A 23,942-nucleotide genomic window follows, 5' to 3' on the forward strand; every position below is an offset into this window, starting at 1 on the left:
TATGTCATTCCTACCTATTGCCTTCCTCCAATCTAAAAATCATCTCGCATTTCATCCATTTAACCAGCTAAGCCTCACAGTAAGTCTTGTTAAATTTGTACCACATATGCCCACATTCACTTCAGCTGAAACAGAAAACAGGCCCTCCCAGTCACTGGCATTTACTTCAGAGGCCTCTGAGGTGAGGTGTTCTTTCTAATGGACACATACAGAATTTTCACATCAGTAGGCACTCAATGAATATTTCACAAATAAAATCTTTGAGGATTCCCTATAATATTTACCACTTCATAAAGTTACCCTTGAAATGGTAAAGAGACTCATGAGGTCATTTCCCCAGTCACAGTGATTCTGGGTGTTTACAGTTATTGGGGGTAATTTTTAAATCTGTGAGCTGCAGTAAGAGCTTGCACACCTGCTGTGTCGAAAAGCTCATAATCTCAGGCATTTTGAAGAGATGAGTTACAATGAACCCCAGTGACCACAGTGTTGTTTATCATGCAGAGGCTAAAATCCTGATATCCCCCTCTTCATACTCTGAGAAAACATGCTTACAGAAAGAATAACCTCTGTCCGTCTGTGTGTCCGGTCTCCTTAGAAATGTTACGTTACAAAGAGTAAGGGTTATATCTTTGTTTTAACTTTATTCCATTTTTTATGGTTTTGCGCATTATGAACTTTCAGTAGATAGAAAATAATTTAGTATTTTAATATTCATTTTTAATCAAAGGATTAGTGTTACTCATAAGTCAAATATTTTATCTGTTTTTCTAGATCTACCATTTGTTTTCTACTTCAACTAGGTCTATGCTAACCGATCATATTTCTTTCTTCACCTGCTGTCATTATGTAATTAACCTCTAGTTTTAGGTATCTACTCATTTAGTTAAAAACAAACACATATACAACTGTATTTAGGCTAGCAATGTCTAGTAGATTTTTCTGTAATGACAAAAATGTGCTGTATCTGCTCTGTCCGGTATAGTAGCTGCTAGCCACAAAGGCTGTTGAGCACTTGAACAGTGGCTGGTGCAACCAAGGAACTGAATTTTTAACTTCATTTAATTTTAATTAATTTAAATGTAAATAGCCACATATGGGCTAGTGGCCTCCATATTGAAAAGCACAGTTTTAGACAGGTGGATATTTCTGGCGCATATCCTCAAATGCAGCCTGCTGGGATCTGCTGAATGGTTTGGATTTAAACAGATGGCAAGCAGGGAGGGTCCATTCCAGTTTAAGGAACTGGGGAGAACAACTTTTGAACTATTCTCAGCCTGTTTCAGAGAACTAAGGGTACCGTACTGAAGTTCCTAATCAACTGCTTGCTGACTTTAAAACTTCAAAATCGGCAAAGCCCTGTGGGTTCTTGGCGGTGGGTATGGTGGAGGCACTGGAGGAGCACGGGTCAGCCTGCACTTGAAGCCTGCAGCGGAGGGGCCTCTGGAGCAGCTGGCCATTTCTTGCTTCTGTCCCTGCCCCAAACATTGTTGGACTCCAGGGAAATGAAATGGGGACAAAAATTTAAAGGAGGGACTGTACCCTCTAAACGTCGTTGAAATGGTGGTAAGAGTTCTATGTCTCTTACGGAATTATTACCAGAAATCCTCTTCTCTAGTGCTGGGTATTAAAGTCTACTTAGGTTTTCAGATATGCTATAGAAATTGTTTTATTTTCTTGAGTGGTATAGTATCTTAGTAAAAACATTGTATCTAAGAAATATGTCATGGTTTTTGTTTTAGAAACAAATGAGAATGGGCTGTTCTAAAGGACTTTGTTTAAGCTAAATTGTAAATATACACAGAACTTGGAGTCATGGCAGGTCTTTATTATGCAAAAAAGGTAGTTTGGTTCAGAGATTATTATTGTTTAGGGTTATTTTACCTTAACTTCTCACTATACTGAAGCCAAAAGGTAATTTCTTCTTGGGGGAAACATTTGAGTTTCTGTACTTGGACTTTAAGTGGGTCAGTAATACCTGATTAAAAAGAAGCTCTCCACCACACCAGAATTACTTATTCCTTAAAAGTTGTTTGAGTTTTTTTAATCTATAATACCCTAATAGTTTTTTGTTGTTGTTATTTGATTTTTAAGTTGCCATACAGCTTATTTTCATAATCTTGTGAGGTAAGGATGAAGTCGTTCTATTGTCACAAGTCTGAATCTGTGCCTGTAATTTATGGGAAAGAGAAGTTTGACGTTAAGCTGCTTGAATTACTATATTTCCTTTCCTTAAGGCTGTAGGAGACAGTATAATAGAGTTCTTTCATCTTATACAATTAAAATTCTAAAATAGATATGACTATTTTAGAACTTAGTCATATTTTAGAAATTAGTCATTAGTGACTAATAATACTGTTGTTTGGCTCTAAAATCTCAACCTACTGATTTTTTTGGGTGAATTATTTATTTTAAAAGTGTGGAAGGACTATCAGCTGGGAAACTTTTTTATACAGCTTTTTATGCATTCATATTTTTGGTTTGTGTTATCCATGAGCCATAGACACTGACCTATATATTCTCAGAGCCAAAAAAAAAAAAAAAAAAAAAAAATCAGGGCGTGCGTGCCTGGGGAGAATCCAGCAGTGACCCTAATTAGTAATTTTATATGTTCTACTTCTGTCTGTTCTCTCTTTGTATTACTTCTAATGGGAATCTGTATTTTGAGTAAAAGTCTGTGTGTACTTGTGTGGTTCCCTCAAGGCAGTGTTTCCCAGGTTTTAATCCTTCCTATATAGCCTTTGGGAATTTGGTCATTTCTGGCTACCTATGATACTACTTTCTTAATATTTTTAATTGACTTGTTTTAACTTAATCAACTTTTCCTGTTAATTTTTTAACTCTGCAGTAAAACCATTATCACTACTGAAAAATTTCATCCATTTTTCTAAATAGAAGTTAAGCCATAACTATATAAATGTGAATTCTGTGAAAATACAACAGTGTTATTAGATCCTGGCTAGCACTGATGCTTGAGGCCTGCTTGAGGCCTGCTTGAGTGCTGTGAAACAGCGTAATAAGCATATATGCTATGAAGACCAGTCAAGATACACAGAACCAAACAGACTTTCTCCTCGTGGTCAGAAAGATTAAAGGAGAACAAACTAAACTGTCTCCTGTATCACTAGTCGTTCACACCTAGTCTTTGGGAAGCAGCTGGCTTAGAGAGTTGCGTGGGGCAACTGAAAGGGAAAATGTTGACTGCCCGGTGTTGGCGTGAATGGGCATCAGAAGAGGACGAAGTGTGCTTCCCCCATCAGGATTTTGAAAGACTAATAATTCTTGGAATATGTTTGCAGGTTAAATCTACATCATATTACTTGTTCTCTCCTTTAATGCTTTCCCATTTGTGTTTATATGGATGTTTCTTCAGTTTAATCAATTTTTTTTCCCCTTTACTATCCAGGTATCTTTTAAAAAAATTTTTGGTGTTGTAAAGGTATTTTGTGGAGAAGATTAACTGATAATAATTTTGTGGGTAAAGAATGTCGAAACTAAACAAAAACATACACTGGAATTTAAGTTCAGAGACCTTTATTATGCAAAAAAGGTGGTTCAGGGATAGTAACTGACCATGTTAGACTCACTTTACCTTAACTTCTCATTGTACTGGAACAAAAAGACATAATACTTATTGTTTGTTTTTTTTTTAACTTTACAAATGAAGTACATGTATTTATTTACACCCCAAGAAGATGCTTTCTGAATTTTCCATACTTAAAAGCAACATTCAGAATTATTCTAAGACATAATAGTTTTAAATAAGGCTTTAAATTGAGTTTTTTAGTGACCATTTACTACCAAGTATTTTTGTTCAGCTGCAGGAAACAGTTCAAAAATCTTGTACCTTGTTTTTACTGATAAAGTACTCCAGTGACATCTTGTGGCTACTCTGGTATGAAACGCAAATGCCTTTCTCCACATTTCTCAAGCTTTTCAAAACCGTTGCCCATAAAATATAAACCTTTGCCCATATAATGCCACATCATGATAAAATGCAAGGTTACTTTATATGAGCTCAGTGAATTGTCACAGAAGAACAAAAGTGAAGATAGTGAAACTAGCCTCACACTGAACTGACGAAGTCCCAAATGATCCTGAGACAGTCACTCCCTAACCCCACACTTCCTCTCCCTCATACCTCCCTACTTCCCAGATTAGAACTTCAGCCATGGGGCTGGGTAGGGAGCCAAAAATGTTATCTCCAAGTCTTTGGGTTGAGCTGAGTTAGTGGAATTTACTAAAAGTACTAAAATGCACAGATTCTGGTACCCCTGTGGAACTGGAGGGTGGGAGTGGATCACTGATACCTAGAATAGATCATCTAGAAGTTATTCAATATGTGTTGACTGAATAAATTTTTCTGTGAATCTTCATTAACCATAATTTTGTTGAGCTTAGTTTATTCTTCATATTTTGAAAACAAGTTTTAAAATTGTTCTAATTATTTGAATTTTCTAAAATTAAGAGTGCTTTTTTTCAAACTACACTAGCAGTTTCCATTTGCATCCTCTTCATTCTGCCCTGTGCTATATTCTTAGACTCTGCAGGGTCCATGGCACCTCTGCTCATAAAAAAATGGCCTCTATTCTAGAGTCTTCAGTGGCATTTAGTTCTATTACCTTCTCATTTCATTCAGGGCAGAACAGGCCTAGAAGGAAATACGATTCTTCTTTTATCCGATGAACTGGGTTTTTTTTTCCAGTTTATGTTAACTGATATGCAGAATTTGTAAACTGCATTTCCCATAAACCAGTAAAGAATGATGTCATATGTGTGTGTCCTTTGTACCCCTTTCCTCTGTATCTTCTGTCCTTTTTATATATGTTAACAAACTTTGTCATCACACAATATCGTATATGTGGTAAGTTCTCCTAATGGTAAGCCTACATTTCCAGCATCAAGCCTGCATTGCTAGGTTAGTATTATTCAGTATATTATTTCTTCTACAGAGCATACCTCAACTCATTCCCATATACACTTAAATGACTTAAAAATAAGTGAATTCTTCCAAAAGTAATCTGCAAAGCCTCTAATAACATCATCTACACTTGGAGAGCCTTTCATAACACTACCTCTTGAGGCAATCATGTCATTATGCTTACAAGTTTTAAAGGAAAAAGTTTGATTTTAAATTTTGGTGTGTTCAACTGAACCAATTTGAAAAATATAGGCATTGCAAAAGAATGTCTGCATCATATCAATGAAAGGTTTTCTTGTTTTTAGACTAGAAGAGATGGAAGAAAAATATCTAATGAGAGAATCAAAACCAGAAGATTTACAGATGATTGGAGAATTAAAAGCCATGCTTACAGAAAGAGATCAGGTTATAAAGAAACTAATGGTAAGTTGTTTTGGTTTGGGGGGTAGGGGGTTGTGGTGTAACCATGTTAGTAATCTGTAGACTGTTGATTGGGAAAACATGAGAAAATATTTTTAAGTAATGCTAAACAAAAGTTGAAAGTACAAAATATATGTATTGTGATTGAACGTTTATTAAAATGTTTATGAATGAGGATAAGAAATACAAAGTAATTTTAAATTTGGTATTATGGTAAGGAGATTGTGTCTTTTTTCAGTAATTTTTAAAAAATACTTTTTAATACATATTGAATGTTTAATAATATGTTATTGCCAGTGTACAGTTAATATTACTATTGAAGTGTGTGTGTGTGTATTGTACATGTAGAATTAGAATTGGATGGGAAAGAACGGTCAACACATACACACACAAGTCTGCATTGCACACTTCCAGTTAGTCCTGTTAACTTCCTAAAGTGTGTCCCACTAAAACCTGGTCCAAAGACATACTTCATGGAAAAAGGATTCTATTTTCTTAGGGTTCTAGCCTAAGAACAGCTACAGGCTGTCTTGAGAGTCTCAGTGCACACTGAGATGTTAGCGGCTCTGAGAAGTCCATCAGGGAAGAAAATACAGATTTAACAATAAATACACTGCCTTCATTAAAGTCATTATTCCTCAAGAATAAAAATAACAGACGTTTTAAAATTCATAAAACATTTCAGAGTCTTCTAAAATTATATGACCTGATCAATAATTAAAATATTGCTTTTTACTGCCACTAACAAATAAAAATAAGAGTAAAACTAGAAATAGAATGCTAATCATTCTGTTTACTCATTGATCTCTTCATGAAAACTTTGGACATTAGCATGCAAAGAGAGCCTAAGAGTATTTATTTCTGAAGTCCTTTTTCCTTAACATATTTCTCTTAGCATTTAGGAAAGCCATCCTGTTGTATGGGACTAGAAGTTCCTGCCAAAAATCAACAGGTAGTTGATTGGGGTTCATAGATGGAGCCCAGGAGCAGGCATTGGAAAGACAGAATATGTGCTACTTCATCCCAATAAGCACCCAATTTTCCAGGCTTTGTGAACATGAGCACAGGCATCATAGCTTGCTCTGTCTCTATCTGACAACAGTAGATTCATGAAAAATTACCTTATATTCTACATATGAAATTAGCAAATGTATTACTATGTTTCATCTGTGCTAGAAATAGCTGTTGATTTTCCAATTCTAGCCAGGGAATGGTCTACACTCTTTTCACTACACCCTAAGTCTGTGGACTGTGAGGCACATGGGCTGAGATTAATGATGGTCAGTGGTAACTAGGAGGGGGTTGAAAATCTAGTTCTCCTAGAGCACACAACCCTGCCTTTCACACACACAGTGATCCATTCACTTATGTGTTTACTTCCTACAGTCTGGTTGTTCAATTAGCACCTGTTGGTGAAGCCAAAGGCAAAGGGTTTATCTCTGCATGGGCCATTCACTTTTTCTCTGTTCTGTGGTTAACATTGCTGTAATACTTTGATGTCTCACAGAGGAGATTAGGCAAGATCAAATACTTTTTCCAGTACTCAAGAATAATGATATACCATAGTGCCATCTTCATGTCTGGAAACAACTCAGCCATGCACAGAGCAGCTCCATGAATGCAGGTTAAGCCTGCTCAAAATGCACAGTCAGCCCTCTGGAAAAGAGATGGGCCAAATAAAACATTTAGCTTTAGCCTTGGAGGGAAAATGTATGAAAGGGTAGAGAAGAATCCCGGAGCACAGGGTTTGAAATGTGTTGAAAACTCACCCACCAGCAGACTTTAAGATTTCTAAGATTTCTAGACCTGACAGTCAGGTCTAGAAATCTTTGAATAAGGTATATAAATTTTCATTCAGGTTTTATATTAAATTTTGAATGAAATGGCATTTATACAATTAAGTTTTTAAATATTCAACAGAAAATGTTTGTAATTCTTTTGCATAGGAGGATAATAAATTTTATCAGCTGGAATTAGTCAATCGAGAAACTAACTTCAACAAAGTGTTTAACTCAAGTCCTACTGTTGGTGTTATTAATCCACTGACTAAGGTATGTGCTGTAAACATTGTAAAATAGGAGTATGGTTTAAAACTTGATTAAAATTTTTATAAAATATGTAGAGCAGCAGAAGATAAAGCTTCCAAAAAATGTTTTCTTAAGTTTAATAATCTAGGACTAAAATCTATGAATTCTTTATATACTCATTTTCAAATGAGATGCTAATAATATTCATTTATTGTTGAGAATTCATATTCCTTAAAATAGTATTTTATTAATATTATAAAACTTGGTTATACCATTTTGTTTTTTTATATCTCTTAAAAAAAAGAAAACTCACTTATCCTCAGGATAACTTCTTGTCATTTCCTTAGTGTTCACTGTCCTCTATGGGGTCTTGAAAAGTACTCCAAGCCCTGTATACCCAACAGCTCTCCCTGACTTAAGGCCTGCCATCTTAATGGGCCTTGGGTTGGACATGTATTTTGTTGCCCACTAATCTTCAGAGGAGGGCCTTACTTCTCACAGTCTTAATCACCTTTCTTGACAATTAAAATTGAACATGACCTATTCTTACATTTTGTTGCTGTCTTAGGACAGATAGAAGAGCCTTGCAGATAAATGAATGGACATGGCTAAGTCTTATACAACTTTGTACCCGAGCTTCCTATGACTCCCATCATAGTGCTATAGGTATAGTGGGTACTCAGTAAATATTTGTTCAGTTGCAAAATTTCATCATGTTTTCTATAAGCTACTACAAATTATTCTAGTGAATAAAGCAAGTAATAAAGAATAAATAATTATGTATATGGGCTTTAGAGGGATTACTTATCTTTTAGCAGAAATCAGTAGTAGAAATAAAAATGCCCATGCTAAAGCTATGTTTTGGATTCAGATTTAATTAATTTGCACATCATATCTAATTTCTCTTAGGCCCTTAGCCAGAAAAATTTCTGCTTTCAAAGCTCACAAAACTTCTCTATTAAGAAGATGGAATCTATCCTTTCTTCACAACTTAAAGTGCTCCAAACTTTAAACTTAAATGTTTATTAAAACAGAATGACTTGAATGATTTGCAAAATGGAATGACTAAAGTCAGGAAACCTATAGCTGTATCTCCGGAGTCCAGAACAGTGCCTGGCACATAAAGGCCTCTCAAAAAAATAATTGGTGAATGAATGAATATAGTTAGTTTCAGTTTTTAAATGCATTATTTAGGGTGAAATAAGCTTTTAATTAAAAAGCTAGGTTATGAGACTTGTTGAAACAAGATTAGAAATATTTCCTTTTTACCTATTTTATTGGAATTACATTTTTAGCCACAAAACCATTACTGTAGAACTTTACCAATGATACTTTTGATTTCTTAAAATAGAAACCTTAAGTAGGTTTAATTATGCCCTCTCATGACTAGAACAAGAAAATGCTAAAGATACATCTTTGTAAATTCTGACTCCTAATAGGGACTCAATTTTCACAAATAATTCTGAAGAAGATATTGTTCTTCCTTTCTTTTTGCAGTTATGCTAAAATAGGCTTCTTTTCAGAGACTTTGTGATTCACAGAAAATGACAAAGGACAATGTCTAGATAGTTGAGATCATTATAAGTAAAGGAAAAGGACCATCTTGTCTATTAATTGCATTTTTTTCAAACTCTGGAATCATTTTGCAAAAATTATTTCATAAATTAGCACACATTTATGTTAATTTTTATTACATAAAGCAAGATGATGTTCATTGAATCTACAGATGAATAGAGACTAAAGTTAATGATTTGAAAGCTGATAGATTTTAATAATCTGAAATTGTTTTGCTCTTTTCATCCATCAATTTTAAAGACCAATTAAAAGATAAACATTGATCGGTTTTGTTTTATAACCTTTAAATTTTTTTCAAAGATTGTGAGCTAATGGTAATACTACCAGTTAATTGGTAATTGAGACTTAAGTATACAGATTTCATCTTCCCTCTTCAGAGAGATGGTGCAGTGAATTTAAAACCAAATTATTTCTCTAGGTCAGCTCTAAGTCTTAGGTAGAAATGTGAGACTTGATTCAAACTACTTTGCCAAGCATTTTCTCATTCCTTTTATTTTCCAGGCAAGAACTGCCTCCCTTTGACAGATGGCTAAAGTTCACAGACCTCTCTTTTAAAATTGTTAACTTTTCACCTTCTCCTAATTTTAGCCTAAACCCATTTGACCTCATGGTATCCGTGAGATGTACTGTTTCCCCCTTTCCCTTTTCCTCCCAGTATTCTTTATCCCTTGGCCTTCTTTCCACCCCCTCCTCTCCTCCCCATGAACCACATTCCTAAACATTTCTTCCTCATTCTTTCTGTCCTAGCAGCATGTCTGTCTGTGAGGATTCTGTGAGGATTCCATGTAGATAAAGAGCACCTCCAAGGATCCCCAGACCACACTTTGGGTAACACTGGTTCATCTTAACATCCAGCTTCCAAAATTTTCCCATGCCAAATTTGTATCTTCTATTGTTCCTATTTTCTCATTCGTCCTTATGCAGGGACTGTCCTCACATGTATTATTTTTAATACAGCAAAAGAAGAAGAACAATAAATCACCAACAAACAGGTTTGTGAGTGTTCCCAATCTAAGTGCTCTGGAATCTGGTGGAGTGGGCAATGGACATCCTAACCGCCTGGATCCCATTCCTAATTCTCCAGTCCACGATATTGAGTTCAACAGCAGCAAACCACTTCCACAGCCAGTGCCACCCAAAGAGCCCAAGACATTTTTGAGGTGAGCCCCGTCTCACCAGTGATTTCTTTTCTTTTTTAACTTGAGAAGTTTACTTTCTTACATTGCAGAAATCTACTACTTTAAGAACAGCCTAGGAAAAGAAATTTTACTGTGAAATATTTTCAAAATATATTCACCACCTCTCTAGAGAACTCCTTTTTAACTCTGTTAAAGAGATTTTTTTCTATTTTCTTGTCAATTTTCTAAATGCTTCAAGAGGTACTAATGTAATTCATATGCTTAGAATTTTAATATTTATGGACTGGTGCTTCATTTTTAGAATTATCACCAGTTTTTCATTAATAATCCATCCCCCTTATTACAGAAATTCAAGATTTTTTAAATTTATTAAGTGGCTTTTGTTTCTTATCTGTTTATTTTTCTCTTGCTTATTTATAAATATATATGCACTTATTGCCAAAATAAAAATATATAAGCTCTGGGAACTTAATGATAGAAGTAGGAAATTTAGAAAAAAAAATTTATAATTATTATTCCAGTTTTATCTCAGAGTCCTTGAATAAATGTATTAACAAGTAAAATTTGAATGAAATCCAATTGTTTATCCATTAAATAATTAGTCAGAAAGTGCTGTCATTTTGTGCTTACCTTACTATTACTGATCTTGTGCTATTTTAAAATTTATTTTTTGATTTATTCTTACTAAGTCTCAGTGTCACTAGTAATAATCATACAGGTAGACTACTTTTTTTTCTAGGCTAAGTGATTAATGACTAGTTAATGACATTATTTTAAATAGAAAAAAATAGCAAGAATGAAAAATAGTCAAATACACCTTTGAATGTGTCTCCTGCTAAATATTTTGTGTTGCTTATTTTCCCTTGTGCATGGGTATGTTCAGGTATCAGTAAGATGCATGTGCATGGGCTCAAGGAACATGACTACTGGAGTTTCCATTACACATTGTTGCGTGCCTTGTAATTTCCCCCAAAGACGGTAGGGATTCTTTTATTTTCTTAACTAGCCCAAAGAATCTTTAGTTAGAGTTAAGATAAGTATAAATTATATAACTTTGAAGATGGAGGGGAAATGGGCATTTTAATGTACTCCTTTCCCCTAGAGTATCTGCTTATGGAATTATGAAAGTTTAATATAAACATACATATATAAAAAATATTATACAATGATTTAATTACTTAATTTAGTTATAGTTAAGGACACATCTGTAAGAAATGCTTGTGTCAGATTCTAAAAGTTTTTTTAAATTAACTAAAAGAGAAAAGGTGCTGGACAAGAAGAATGTTACCTGGTTCTCTCTTATTTCCTACAGTTCCTCCTGAACTTTTTTATTCCAAGAAGGTCACCTGACTTTACTCAACTGTTTGATTTTTTTGTTTCTTGTAATTGTTGTAATGTGGCTCCTCCTTCACGGACTTCATCTGAGCTGCTGCTGCACTCTCATGGAGTGGAGAACACAGTCCAGTGTAGAGGAAGTAGCAGATCTTTAAAATGCATCTCCTAACGTAGGGAACCAGTTGTGGTCATCTGCACTGATGTTTTATGTGCTTTTCCCTTCATTTTGCAAAACAGCTTAATGCTGGGTTACATGTCTCTCTTTTTATGAATTCAGTCCTCCTCAGAGTGAAGCTTCCCCGGTGGCTTCTCCAGATCCCCAGCGCCAGGAGTGGTTTGCCCGGTACTTCACATTCTGAAAGAATTGCTTTGGCACAGTTCTAGGTGGACTGTTACTAAAAGCATGACCTTATGCAGATCGTTATGTGAACAGGGTTTCCTGTGTCAGACACGGTGAAAGTATTTGTCTCTCCAATTGAAAATGCCCTGTATTTCCTGTGATATTTATTGGAATCACTCTATAAGGTACTGTATTATGTGTGTAATTATAACAGTTATTTTTATTTGAGATGGGAGAGTCTTTAATCTTTGTAATTACTGCATAATAAATTTTGTTAGAACAAACAGTGTTTCTTTTTTGCTAGTAAGTTTGTTTTAACTTTTAAATACTTTTTAATTCCAGGTAAGACTTGCCAGAAAAAGTTTTACTACAAAATAATCATAAAATATCAAATTACTTCAATAACAAAATCAGGATAGGGAAATATAACCTGTTAATTTGTTTCATTTCCGTGTATAACTGTAACTGTTCTCTAAGTTTACAAGGCTAGAATGAAAACATGTGGAAATTATGGACTTTCAAGTATATAAAATACTGCCAACTTATATTGTTTTTTAAAATTATTCTGATAGTTGAGGACCTAGGATTTCTAGTACAGCATCTATGCTCAGTGTTACGAAGCCAGCTTGTTAGTTTTCTAAATAGGCAATTTGGTACTGACACATGAACATGGACCCAACTAACCACTATCACGTGTTAATGAGACCTTTTCTTCCTTTAAGTTTTCAGTCCACCTTGGCAGGCTACTGTACTGTATCCTGTGGCCTGAAAGAATGCATCCATTTCTAAGAGTGCCAGATATAGTTGACTCAGTAATTATAGTTGACTCAGTAATGTAGATTTTAGAAGAACCTGGATGAACATGATCTATGAATGATTATAATAATGTTAAAGACCAACTTTTTAAATGATTGTTATGTGTCAGGCACTGTGCTGAGGGGCCAGTAGAAAGATTATCTCATTTAATCCTCACAAAATCTTCAAGGAATAAACCACTGCATATGAGTGTGCATGGCTGGTGGTGTGTTCTTTAAATTATCCTGAGAAAAAGTTCTTATAAAATGCTTGCTTTGAATTTTTTCTTCAACTAAGAGATTGAATTTTCCAACAAAAAATGGTTAATGCTTATTTCAGAAAACACAGTTATAAGCTCATTTTTTTGCCCCTAGTTTATACATATCTTATAATTTGGATGTTTATTTACCAAAGAGTTGATGATTAGAACTCCTGCAGGTGACTATGGGCATACAAAGATGAACACCTGGCCTCAAGGAGCTAATCATATACTCGCTGAAATAGTTCAGTACCAAATGGTTTTTTACAGCAGTATCAGAAGGGCCACAATCAGCTCTATGGGGAAGAGGAAGTGATTGCTACTTAAGTGGTGGCTACTTGCCTACGGTGTCAAGCTACCCTTCAGCCACCCAGATGAAAAACCTGAACTCCCTCTCTTTGTCATCCCCCCACTATACAGACATACATACACACACACAACTCGTAAAGGTTGAAACCTGTACTCTTTATGCTACAAACGGCCTGGAATGCTTAGTAAGGAATTCAACTTGATCCTCTAGTATTTGGAGCAGGTAATAAATAGCATGGTTAGGTTTTAAACTGTTTAGTCAGCATGTTGGCCGCAGTTTGTTCAGAAAATATGGGGACCTAACAGCAAGACCAATTCAAGATTTATTGAATTGGTTCAGATGAAGACTGAAAGGAAGAATTGTTCGTGGGAATGGAAATGAGGGAATAAAGAGTGAAAATGTAGAATTGCTGGGAGTTGGTGACAGATATGTGTGGAATATGAAAGAAAGTGAAGTGTGGGCAAAAGATGCAGTGTGATTTCAGGTATGTTGAAATTAAAGTTTCTCTGGAATAACAGAAGCAGTTAAACACAGGGTCTGGAGTGGAGTATGGCATATATGAGATGAGTAAAGCCAAAGGTGTGTGGATGAAACAACATGGAATAGAGTTGTGAGCAGAACTTTGGGGGGGGGGCACCAACACTTAAAGGGCACGCAGACCTCGGGTGAGAATGAGAAGTAGAGTTATAGATCCCCAAAAGCACGATGCTGTGGAAGAAGAATGCTTCAAGGAGAGAGCAGTCAACCAACAGTGTCAAGTGCTGTAGAAATCAGGAAGGGGAAAAAATGAAAAGTGTCTGTTGGTTTTGACAACTAGAAAATGGTCTTAGCAAAAGCAGAGTCAGGGTAAACGGCAGGAGCAAAAGCTAGATTCTGGAGAAGTGAGGTGAAAGGGAGTTGAGAGAGTGAGTGAAAACCCCTCTTTGAGGACATTTGGCTATACAGGTAAGGGGAAAGAGGCAGAGAAGGTAATAGTGAGACTGAGGTGGGGGGTCAGATGGGTTTTGTTTGCGTTTTATCATATTTTGCTACGAGGAGGGGGAGAAGGAGAAAGAAGAGACAAGCAACAATTTTATAACCTTCAACTGTGTCACTGGGTTACGTGTAATAACATTAAAGAGATGGTCAAAGAAGTCCCATAACATTGTTAACATTGTGATTGAAGAAGTTTCAGCAAGACCTTTATTTTGATAGAATATAAGAAGCAACATGGAATCCTAGGATCTTAGAGTTAGAAGAGGCCTTAAAGGCCATCTCTTCTAATCTCCCACAGAATGCTTGAATCTCCTAACATCCCTGAGTGAACTTTAATACTTCAGTGATGGGAAGCTCACCTCCTCTGAGGTGCCCTCCCTGCCTACTGGCTCTGCCACCAACAAGTATCTTAACCTCTGGGACTCAGTCTCCTGGGCTTTGTAGTAAGATGGATACTCTTAGCCTACCTTCCTACAAAGATAATGAGAGAGTGTGAGAAAGGTATAAATTACTGTAGGTGAGTAAATAGTTGTCTTGGAAAGTAGAGCAAATATACTGGAGAAGTGTACAAGGATTGTCAGGCAGTGGCTGAGCTCAGAGGCTATATGTTTATATTGACACCCAGCAGCATGATTTTGCTCTTTGACCATGTTCAGCTACTTGGATGCAGGATTATAGGAAAGGATAATAATGGACACTTAACCAGGATTAGGATTTTGTTAGGTAAGTACAACAAAAGGAATAAAGTCAGAGGAGCAAGAGTGTTTGCAGAGAACTGATTATTATTTTTTTTACACTAGAATTTTAGAAGTAAAACCACAGTGGACAAATACTATCAATTGCCTTACCAAAGGGTCTTGTCACCAATTTCCAATGTGTGTCGGGGACATTTCCCCACACATCCAATTCTGACACCAGCTGGGTGTCCTACAATTCAACTCAATTCTGACACTAGTTACCCAGAGATGACATCAGATCCCACAAGTTAAGGACCCAGTCCTATAAGACTACCCTCTGCTTCAGATGCCTATAAGCCCAGGCTATTACTGGCTGTAAAACAGAGGTTCTCATGACCCCCTCCTTGGGTTTGATTAATTTCCTAGAGTGGCTCACAGAACTCAGGAAACCCATTTACTCACTAGATTATTGGTTTATTATAAAGGATATTAAAGGACATAAATCAACAGCCAGATGAAAATATATATAGCGTGAGGTCCCAAACAAAGGAGCTTCTGTGCTACTGGAGTTTGGGGCCCAGCATGATGACACATGAAAGTGTACTGGTTCCCCAACCTGGAAGCTCCCCGAACCCAGTCCTTTGGGTTTTTATGGAGGCTTCATTACATAGGCATTATCAGCGTAATCCACTGATTAAATTCATTGGCCATTGGTGATTGAACTCAGTCTCCAGCCCCTCTTTTCTCCCCTTCCCTGAGAACCAAGGAGCTCTAACCCTTTAATCACATGGTTGGTTTTTCTGGCAACTATCCTTAGGTGGGGTCCAAAAATCACCTTATTAACATAAAAAAAGACACCTTTTTATTCCTCTCATCACTTAGGCAATGCCAGTGGTTTTTTAGGAGCTCTGTGCCAGAAACTGGGACAAAGACCAAATATATAAACAATATCATTCTTACCTTAGAAGTTGTCAAATTAATCTTTGTATTTAGGTCAAGATGTTTAGTTCTTAGTTTTTATCTCATTCTGTCACCTCCTTCATAACCAGTCATATGTAGGTATGATTAAAATTCTTATTTTTATCTTACATCATATCTTAAAATATTTACCTAAGGCTTTTCATTATCATCAAACAGTAAGTTTCTAACTCATAGCTTTTTCCCAAATACTGATTTTAAATCTGGAGTGAAGAGGTAGGTCCTAATGGGACAATCGTAAGGAATATTTTCTTTCTATATCTGGCACTCTATACTACAGCGAGAGCAAAAAAAAGTGCTTCTTGCAAAGCTGAACCACGATTGGTTTTTGTTGCTGTGTCCCTCTTTATATTGTAGGGAATGTTAATGTGGATTAGGGAGTGGAGAAGGAAAAATGTATAACATGGTAGGAAATGCTTCATTCATGTACACAGGAAACATGCAAAAGTTTGTCCAAAAACAATACAAATTAGATGTTTAGAAATATGTCTAAAACAAGTTTTAGTTATGCATTCAGACTCTAAAAAGTGTGTTAATGATCAAAGCATATGAAAATATTTTGAGAGCAGTATCATGCTTTGGACCCAGCTAAAACTTATCCATAGGAAGTCTCATAACTTTTCATATACGAAACGAGAACACATTTTATCTTTCCAACAAAACAAGATCAACATTATTTGGAATAGACTTATTCTTTGACAATAATGGTGTGCATAATTTTTCTTTTCATGTTGTTACAAATATTCCAAATTCTCTGTCACATGACACCACTGTGATAATGGATTATACCATATTAATTTCAGTTTGGAAGATTACTACACATTAACCACCTCTGGTAATACCAGGAATATAATATCTTTGTAATTTTCTGAATGTAGCTATATTTAATTTTAACAATTTTAATTTACTCTTATTAATAGTCAAAATCTCTTTGAAATAGAATAGATACCCCAGACATAAACTCACATATGTGGCCAAAAGATTTTTGACAAGGGTGCCAAGATCATTCAATTAAGAAAGGACAGTCTTCAACAAATGGTGTTGGGAAAACTGGATATCCACATAAAAAAGAATGAACATGGACCCTTACACCTTACACCATATACAAAAAAAACTAACTCAATGTGGACCAAAGACCCAAACATAAGAACTATAAAACTCTTAGAAGAAAACATAGGGTAAAGCTTCATGATATTGGATTTGGCAATGATTTCTCTGACATGACACCAAAAGTACAGGTAACAAAAGCACAAAGATAAATTGGACTTCATCAGAATTAAAAACATGTTCACAAAAGGACAGTACTAACAGAGTGAAAATGCAATTCCCCCAAATAGGAGAAAATATTTATAAAGCATACACTTGGTAAGGGATTAATAATATCCAGACTATATAAAGAACTACTAAAACTCAACCAAAAAAACAACTCAAAAATGGGCAACAGACATAAATAGACATTTCTCCAGGGCTTCCCTGGTGGCACAGTGGTTAAGAATCCACCTGCCAATGGGTTTGAGCCATGATCTGGGAAGACCCCACATGCCATGGGGCAACTAAGCCCGTGTGCAACAACTACTGAAGCCCACGTGCCTAGAGCCTATGCTCTGCAACAAGAGAAACCACCACGATGAGAAGCCCGCGCACTGCAACGATCAGTAGCCCCCACTCGCCACAACTAGAGACAGCCCGGGCGCAACAATGAAGACCCAACACAGCTAAAAATAAATAAATTTTAAAAATAGACATTTCTTCATAAAGATATACAAATGGCCAATATGCACTTGAAAAGATTCTCAATGTCACTAGCCAATAGAAAAATGTAAGTCAAAACCATAATGAGATACCACTTCACGCCCATTAGGTTAGCTTTTATTTATTTGAAAAAAACAAAAAAGAAGGATGTGGAAAAACTGGACCCCTTTTGCACAGCTAGTGGGAATGTAAAATGGTACAACTGCTGTGGAAAATAGTCTAGCATTTCCTCAATAATTTAAACAGAATTACCATATAATCCAGGAATTACACTTCTAGGTATAGTCCCAAAAGCAGAATTGAAAGCAGGAATTCAAACATTTACTTGTACACCAATGGCTGTAGCAGCATTATTCACAGTGGCCAAAAAGTGGAAACAATCCAAATGTCCATCAACAGATAAATGGATAACTAAAATAAACAGAGTCTTTCCCTCCTGTTGTAGGGAAAATCCTTAGTTCAGTATATCTCCTGTGGGTCTTCTTTACTCCCTACACAAAACACCTTATTTCTGGTCACCAAATGTGTGGGTGGGTTTTGGGTTCTCTCCACAACAACATGCAAGTCTCCGCCACCAGACAGGCATTCTACAATTTAACTCAATTCCAACACTATCAGGAGATAACATCAGATCCCACAGATTTAGGGCTCAGTCCCACAGGACTGCACAGACCACACACACACACTTCAGATGTCAGTCCCAAGCCCAAGCCCAGGTGATCACTTGTACTTCCAACCAACCCGCTACAGATCAGAGGTTCTAATGACCCCCCTCCTTGGATTTGATTACTTTCCTAGACGGGCTCACTGAACACAGAAAAACACATTTACCAGTTTATTAAAGGATATGATAAAGGATACAGATGAACAGCCAGATGAAGAGAAACACAGGGCAAGGTCTGAGAGGGTCCTGAGGGCAATAGCTTCTGTCCCCATGGAATTGGGGTGTGTCACCCTCCCAGTGTGGATGTGTTCACCAACCTGGAAACTCCCTGAATTCCATACTTATTGGGATTTTATGGAGGATTCCTCACGTAGGCATGATCAACTATTAACTCTGTTTCCAGCCCCTCTCCCCACTCTGGAGAAATGGGGGAGACGGGGCTGAAAAATTCTAAGCTTCGAATCAAGGTTTAGTTTTTCTGGTGACTAGCTCCCTATCTGGGAGCCATCCAGGAGCCCACTCAGAGTCACTTCAATAGAACAAAAGATGCTCTTAGTGCTCTTATCACTTAGGAATTTATAAGGGTTTTTGGAGCACTGTGTCAGAGACAGGGTTAAAGACAATATTAGAACAAGAGATGCTCCTAATTTTTTTATCATTTTAGGAAAGGATTTCAGGAGCTCTGTGCCAGGGACCAACAGCAGAGACCAATACTTATTTCCCATTCTCTCACACGTATGCTTTGCATTTGCTGAGTTCCTTGGATCTGTAGGTTCAGTTTTAATGAAATTTGTAAAATATTTTGGCTTTTATTTCTTCTAATACTTTTTCTGCTTCCCTCACTCCTGGCTTTTGAGGACTCCAATTATGCATATATTATGCTACTTGACATTGTCCTACAAAACTTACCAATACCCTGTTGAATTCTGGGAGCTGTTTTCTCAGTTTCATTTTGGATAGTTTCTATTGTTATGTCTATAAATTCACTAATCTTTTCTTCTGCAATGTCTAATCTGCTGTTAATCCTATTCAATGTATGCTACACCTCAGCCACTGTAGTTTTCATCACCAGAAGTTAGGTTTGGGTCTTAAAAATTTTTTTTTCTATCATGTCTCTACCTAACATGTTCCTCTACTACTTAATCTTTCATATTGTTAATTATGTACTTTTAAAACATGTATCGTTTTATTTTTGTAAATTTTTAGTTGTGTAGATTAAAATGATTAGACTGTATTACATGGTTGCTTAATTTCTATTTTTGTCCTACTATTTTGTATTCTTTTATTCTATTTTACTTCACAATTTACATTCTGCTAAAATGTGAGCAGGAATTTTTATTGGTTCTGAAGCTCCTAAATTAGCGCCACTCAATACTGCTTGTGGAATTGAATTTTTGTCATATCACTAAAATGTCTGTTTTTGTATAACCTTATTTTAGACCAATTTATGTGTTATCTATTATCTCACAATAACAGAATTTGGTATATACATAGAATGGAATATTGTCCAAACTTTAAAAGGAATGAAATTCTGATACATGCTAAAACACAGATGAATGCTGAAAACATGCTAAGTGAAATAAGCCAGACTAAAGAACAAATATTCTGTATTATCTGAGGTACCTAGAATAGACAAATTCTTAAAGACAGAGAGAAGAACAAAGGTTGCCAGAAACTGAGGGAAGGAGACAAAGGGGAGTTACTATTTAATGGGTACAGAGTTTCTGTTTGAGACAATGACAAATTTCTGGAGATGGCGAGTGGTGATGATTACACAACACTGTGAATGAACTTCATGCCACTGAATTGTACACTTAAAAATGGGATAAATTTTGTATTATACATGTTTAATCCCAATTTTAAAAAGCAACAAAAGCAAAAATAAACAAGTGGGACAACATGAAACTAAGTTTCTATACAACAAAGGAAACTATCAACAAGATGAAAAGGCAACATACTGAATGGCAGTAGAAAAGAAATAGAAAATATGAAGAGACCAATCACAAGTAATGAAATTGAAACTGTGATTAAAAATCTTCCAACACATAAAAGTCAAGGATCAGATGGCTTCACAGATGAATTCTATCAAACATTTAGAGAAGAGCTAACACTCGTCCTGCTCAAACTCTTCCAAAAAATTGGAGAGAAAGGAACATTCCCAAACTCATTCTATGAGGCCACCATCACCCTGATACCGAAACCAGACAAAGATACTACAAAAAAAGAAAATTACAGACCACTATCACTGATAAATATAGATGCAAAAATCCTCAACAAAATACTAGCAAAAGAATCCAACAACACATTAAAAGGACCATAAACCATGATCAAGTGGGATTTATCCCAGGGATGCAAGGATTCTTCAATATACCCAAATCAATCAATGTGATACACCATATTAACAACTGAAGAATAAAAACCAGATGATCATCTCAATACATGCAGAAAAAGCTTTTGAAAAAATTCAACACCCATTTCCGATAAAAACTCTCCAGAAAGTGGGCATAGAGGGAACCTATCTCAACATAGTAAAGGCCATAAACGACAAACCCACAGCAAACATCATTCTCAATGGTGAAAAACTGAAAGCATTTCTTCTAACATCAGGAACAAGACAAGGATGTCCACTCTCACCACTATTATTCAACATAGCTTAGGAAGTTCTACATATGGCAATCAGAGAAGAAAAAGAAATAAAAAGAATACAAATTGGAAAAGAAGTAAAATGCTCACTGTTTGCAGATGACATGATACTATACATAGAGAATCCTAAAGATGCCACCAGAAAACTACTAGAGCTAATCAATGAATTTGGTAAAGTTGCAGGATACAAAATTAATGCACAGAAACCTCTTACATTCCTATATATTAATGATGAAAAATCTGAAAAAGAAATTAAGAAAACACTCCCATTTACCATTGCAACAAAAAGAATAAAATACCTAGGAATAAACCTACCTAGGGAGACAAAAGGCCTGTATGCAGAAAACTATAAGACACCAATGAAAGAAATTAAATATGATACCAACAGATGGAGAGATATACCATGTTCTTGGATTGGAAGAATCAATATTATGAAAATGACTATACTACCCAAAGCAATCTACAGATTCAATGCAAGCCCTATCAAATGACCAATGGCATTTTTTTTTTCTGGTGCCTGACTTACATCCTCCCCTATGTGACAGAGGATGTCACAAGCCTGCATCTAACATTTATTTATTTATTTATTTTTGCTGTGTTGGGTCTTCGTTTCTGTGCAAGGGCTTTCTCTAGTTGTGGCAAGCGGGGGCCACTCTTCATCACGGTGCATGGGCCTCTCACTGTCGCAGCCTCTCTTGTTGCGGAGCACAGGCTCCAGACGCACAGGCTCAGTAGTTGTGGCTCACGGGCCCAGTTGCTCCGTGGCATGTGGGATCCTCCCAGACCAGGGCTCGAACCTGAGTCCCCTGCATTAGCAGGCAAACTCTCAACCACTGCTCCACCAGGGAAGCCCACCAATGGCATTTTTTACAGAAATAGAACAAAAAATCTTAAAATTTGTATGGAGACACAAAAGACCCTGAAGAGCCAAAGCAGTCTTGAGGGAAAATAGCAGAGCTGGAGAAATCAGACTCCCCGACTTCAAACTATACCACAAAGCTACAGTAATCAAGACAATATGGTACTGGCACAAAAACAGAAATATAGATCAATGGGACAGGATAGAAAGCCCAGAGATAAACCCACGCACCTATGGTCAACTAATCTATGACAAAGGAAGCAAGGGTATACAATGGAGAAAAGAAATTCTCTTCAATAAGTGGTGCTTGGCAAACTGGACAGCTACATGTAAAACATTAAATTAGAACATTCCCTAACACCACACACAAAAATAAACTCAAAATGAATTAGAGACCTAAATGTAAGACCGCATACTATAAAACTCTTAGAGGAAAACATAGGAAGAACACTCTTGGACATAAATCACAGCAAGATCTTTTTCGATCCACCTCCTAGAGTAATGGAAATAAAAACAAAAATAAACAAATAGGACCTAATGAAACTTAAAAGCTTTTGCATAGCAAAGGAAACTACAAACAAGATGAAAACACAACCCTCAGAATGGGAGAAAATATTTGCAAACGAACCAAACGAGCTCATGCAGCTCAGTATTAAAAAACAAAAATCCAATCCAAAAATGGGCAGAAGACCTAAATAGACATTTCTCCAAAGAAGACATACAGATGGCCAAGAAGCACATGAAAAGCTGCTCAACATCACTGACTATTAGAAATGCAAATCAAAACTACAATGAGGTATCACCTCACACCAGTTAGAATGGGCATCATCAGAAAATCTACAAACAACAAATGCTGGAGAGGGTGTGGAGAAAAGGGAACCCTCTTGCACTGTTGGTGGGAATGTAAATTGATACAGCCACCATGCAGAACAGTATGGAGGTTCCTTAAAAAACTAAAAATAGAATTACCATATGACCCAGCAATTCCACTACTGGGCATATACCCAGAGAAAACCATAATTCAAAAAGACACATGCGGGGGCTTCCCTGGTGGCGCAGTGGTTGAGAGTCCGCCTGCAGATGCAGGGGACACGGGTTCGTGCCCCGGTCCAGGAAGATCCCACATGCCGCGGAGCGGCTAGGCCCGTGAGCCATGGCTGCTGAGCCTGTGCGTCCGGAGCCTGTGCTCCGCAAGGGGAGAGGCCACAACAGTGAGAGGCCCGCGTAACGCAAAAAAAAAAAAAAAAAAAAAAAAGACACATGCGGGCTTCCCTTGTGGCGCAGTGGCTGAAATTCCGCCTGCCATCGCAGGGGATGTGGGTACGTGCCCCGGTCTGGGAGGATCCCACATGCCACGGATCAGCTGGGTCCGTGAGCCATGGCCGCTGAGCCTGCACGTCCGGAGTCTGTGCTCCGCATCGGGAGAGGCCACGGCAGTGAGAGGCCCACATACAGCAAAAAAAAAAAAAAAAAATTGGTACACACATGCACCCCAATGTTCACTGCTATTTACAATAGCCAGGACATGGAAGCAACCTAAATACCCATTGACAGATGAATGGATAAAGAAAATGTGGTACATATAGACAATGGAATATTACTCAGCCATAAAAAGGAACAAAATTGGGTCAGTTGTTGAGACGGTGATGGAACTAGAGGCTGTCATACAGAGTGAAGTAAGTCAGAAAGAGAAAAACAAATATCGTATATTAACGCATATATGTGGAACCCAGAAAAGTAGTACAGATGAACCAGTTTGCATGGCAGAAATTGAGACATAGATGCAGAGAACAAATTTATGGACACCAAGGGAGTAACGTGGCATGGGTGGTGGTGGTGGTGTGGTGAATTGGGAGGTTGGGATTGACATATATACACTAATCTGTATAAAATGGATAACTAGTAAGAACCTGCTGTATAAAACAAATAAAGTAACATTCAAAAAAAAAGAAAATACTTGCAAATCATATCTGATAAGGGGTTAATACCGAAAATATATAAAGAACTCATACAACTCAATAGCAAAAATCAAACACCACTATTTAAAAATGGGCAGATAATCTGAATAAAATTTTTCCAAAGAAGACATAAAGATGGCCAACAGTTATATGAAAAGATGCTCTACATAATTAATCATCAGGAAAATGTAAATCAAAACCACAATGAGATATCACCTCACACTGGTTAGAAAGGTTATTATCAAAAAGACAAGAAACAAGTGTCAGCAAGAATGTGCAGAAAAGAGAAACCTCGTGCACTATTAGTGGGAATGT

At 36.6% G+C, this 23,942-nt stretch overlaps 1 protein-coding gene across 3 annotated transcripts in view; it reads left to right on the forward strand.

Annotated features, from left to right (window-relative positions):
• FAM184A (family with sequence similarity 184 member A) overlaps positions 1-12,009 on the forward strand; it is a 114,630-nt gene extending 102,621 nt beyond the window's left edge. For 2 of the 3 annotated variants that reach the window (XM_060115121.1, XM_060115123.1), the window contains 4 exons: positions 5,227-5,344; positions 7,288-7,392; positions 9,901-10,103; positions 11,695-12,009. In XM_060115121.1, the coding sequence (XP_059971104.1) occupies positions 5,227-5,344; positions 7,288-7,392; positions 9,901-10,103; positions 11,695-11,776 (508 nt within the window). In that variant the 3' untranslated portion in view covers positions 11,777-12,009. The remainder of the gene's footprint in view (positions 1-5,226; positions 5,345-7,287; positions 7,393-9,900; positions 10,104-11,694) is intronic. The other variant, XM_060115124.1, reaches the window with a different exon arrangement.
• The last annotated feature ends 11,933 nt before the right edge of the window (positions 12,010-23,942 follow it).

Source organism: Mesoplodon densirostris, chromosome 12, assembly GCF_025265405.1.
Source record: "Mesoplodon densirostris isolate mMesDen1 chromosome 12, mMesDen1 primary haplotype, whole genome shotgun sequence".
NCBI classification, from domain to species: domain Eukaryota; kingdom Metazoa; phylum Chordata; class Mammalia; order Artiodactyla; family Ziphiidae; genus Mesoplodon; species Mesoplodon densirostris.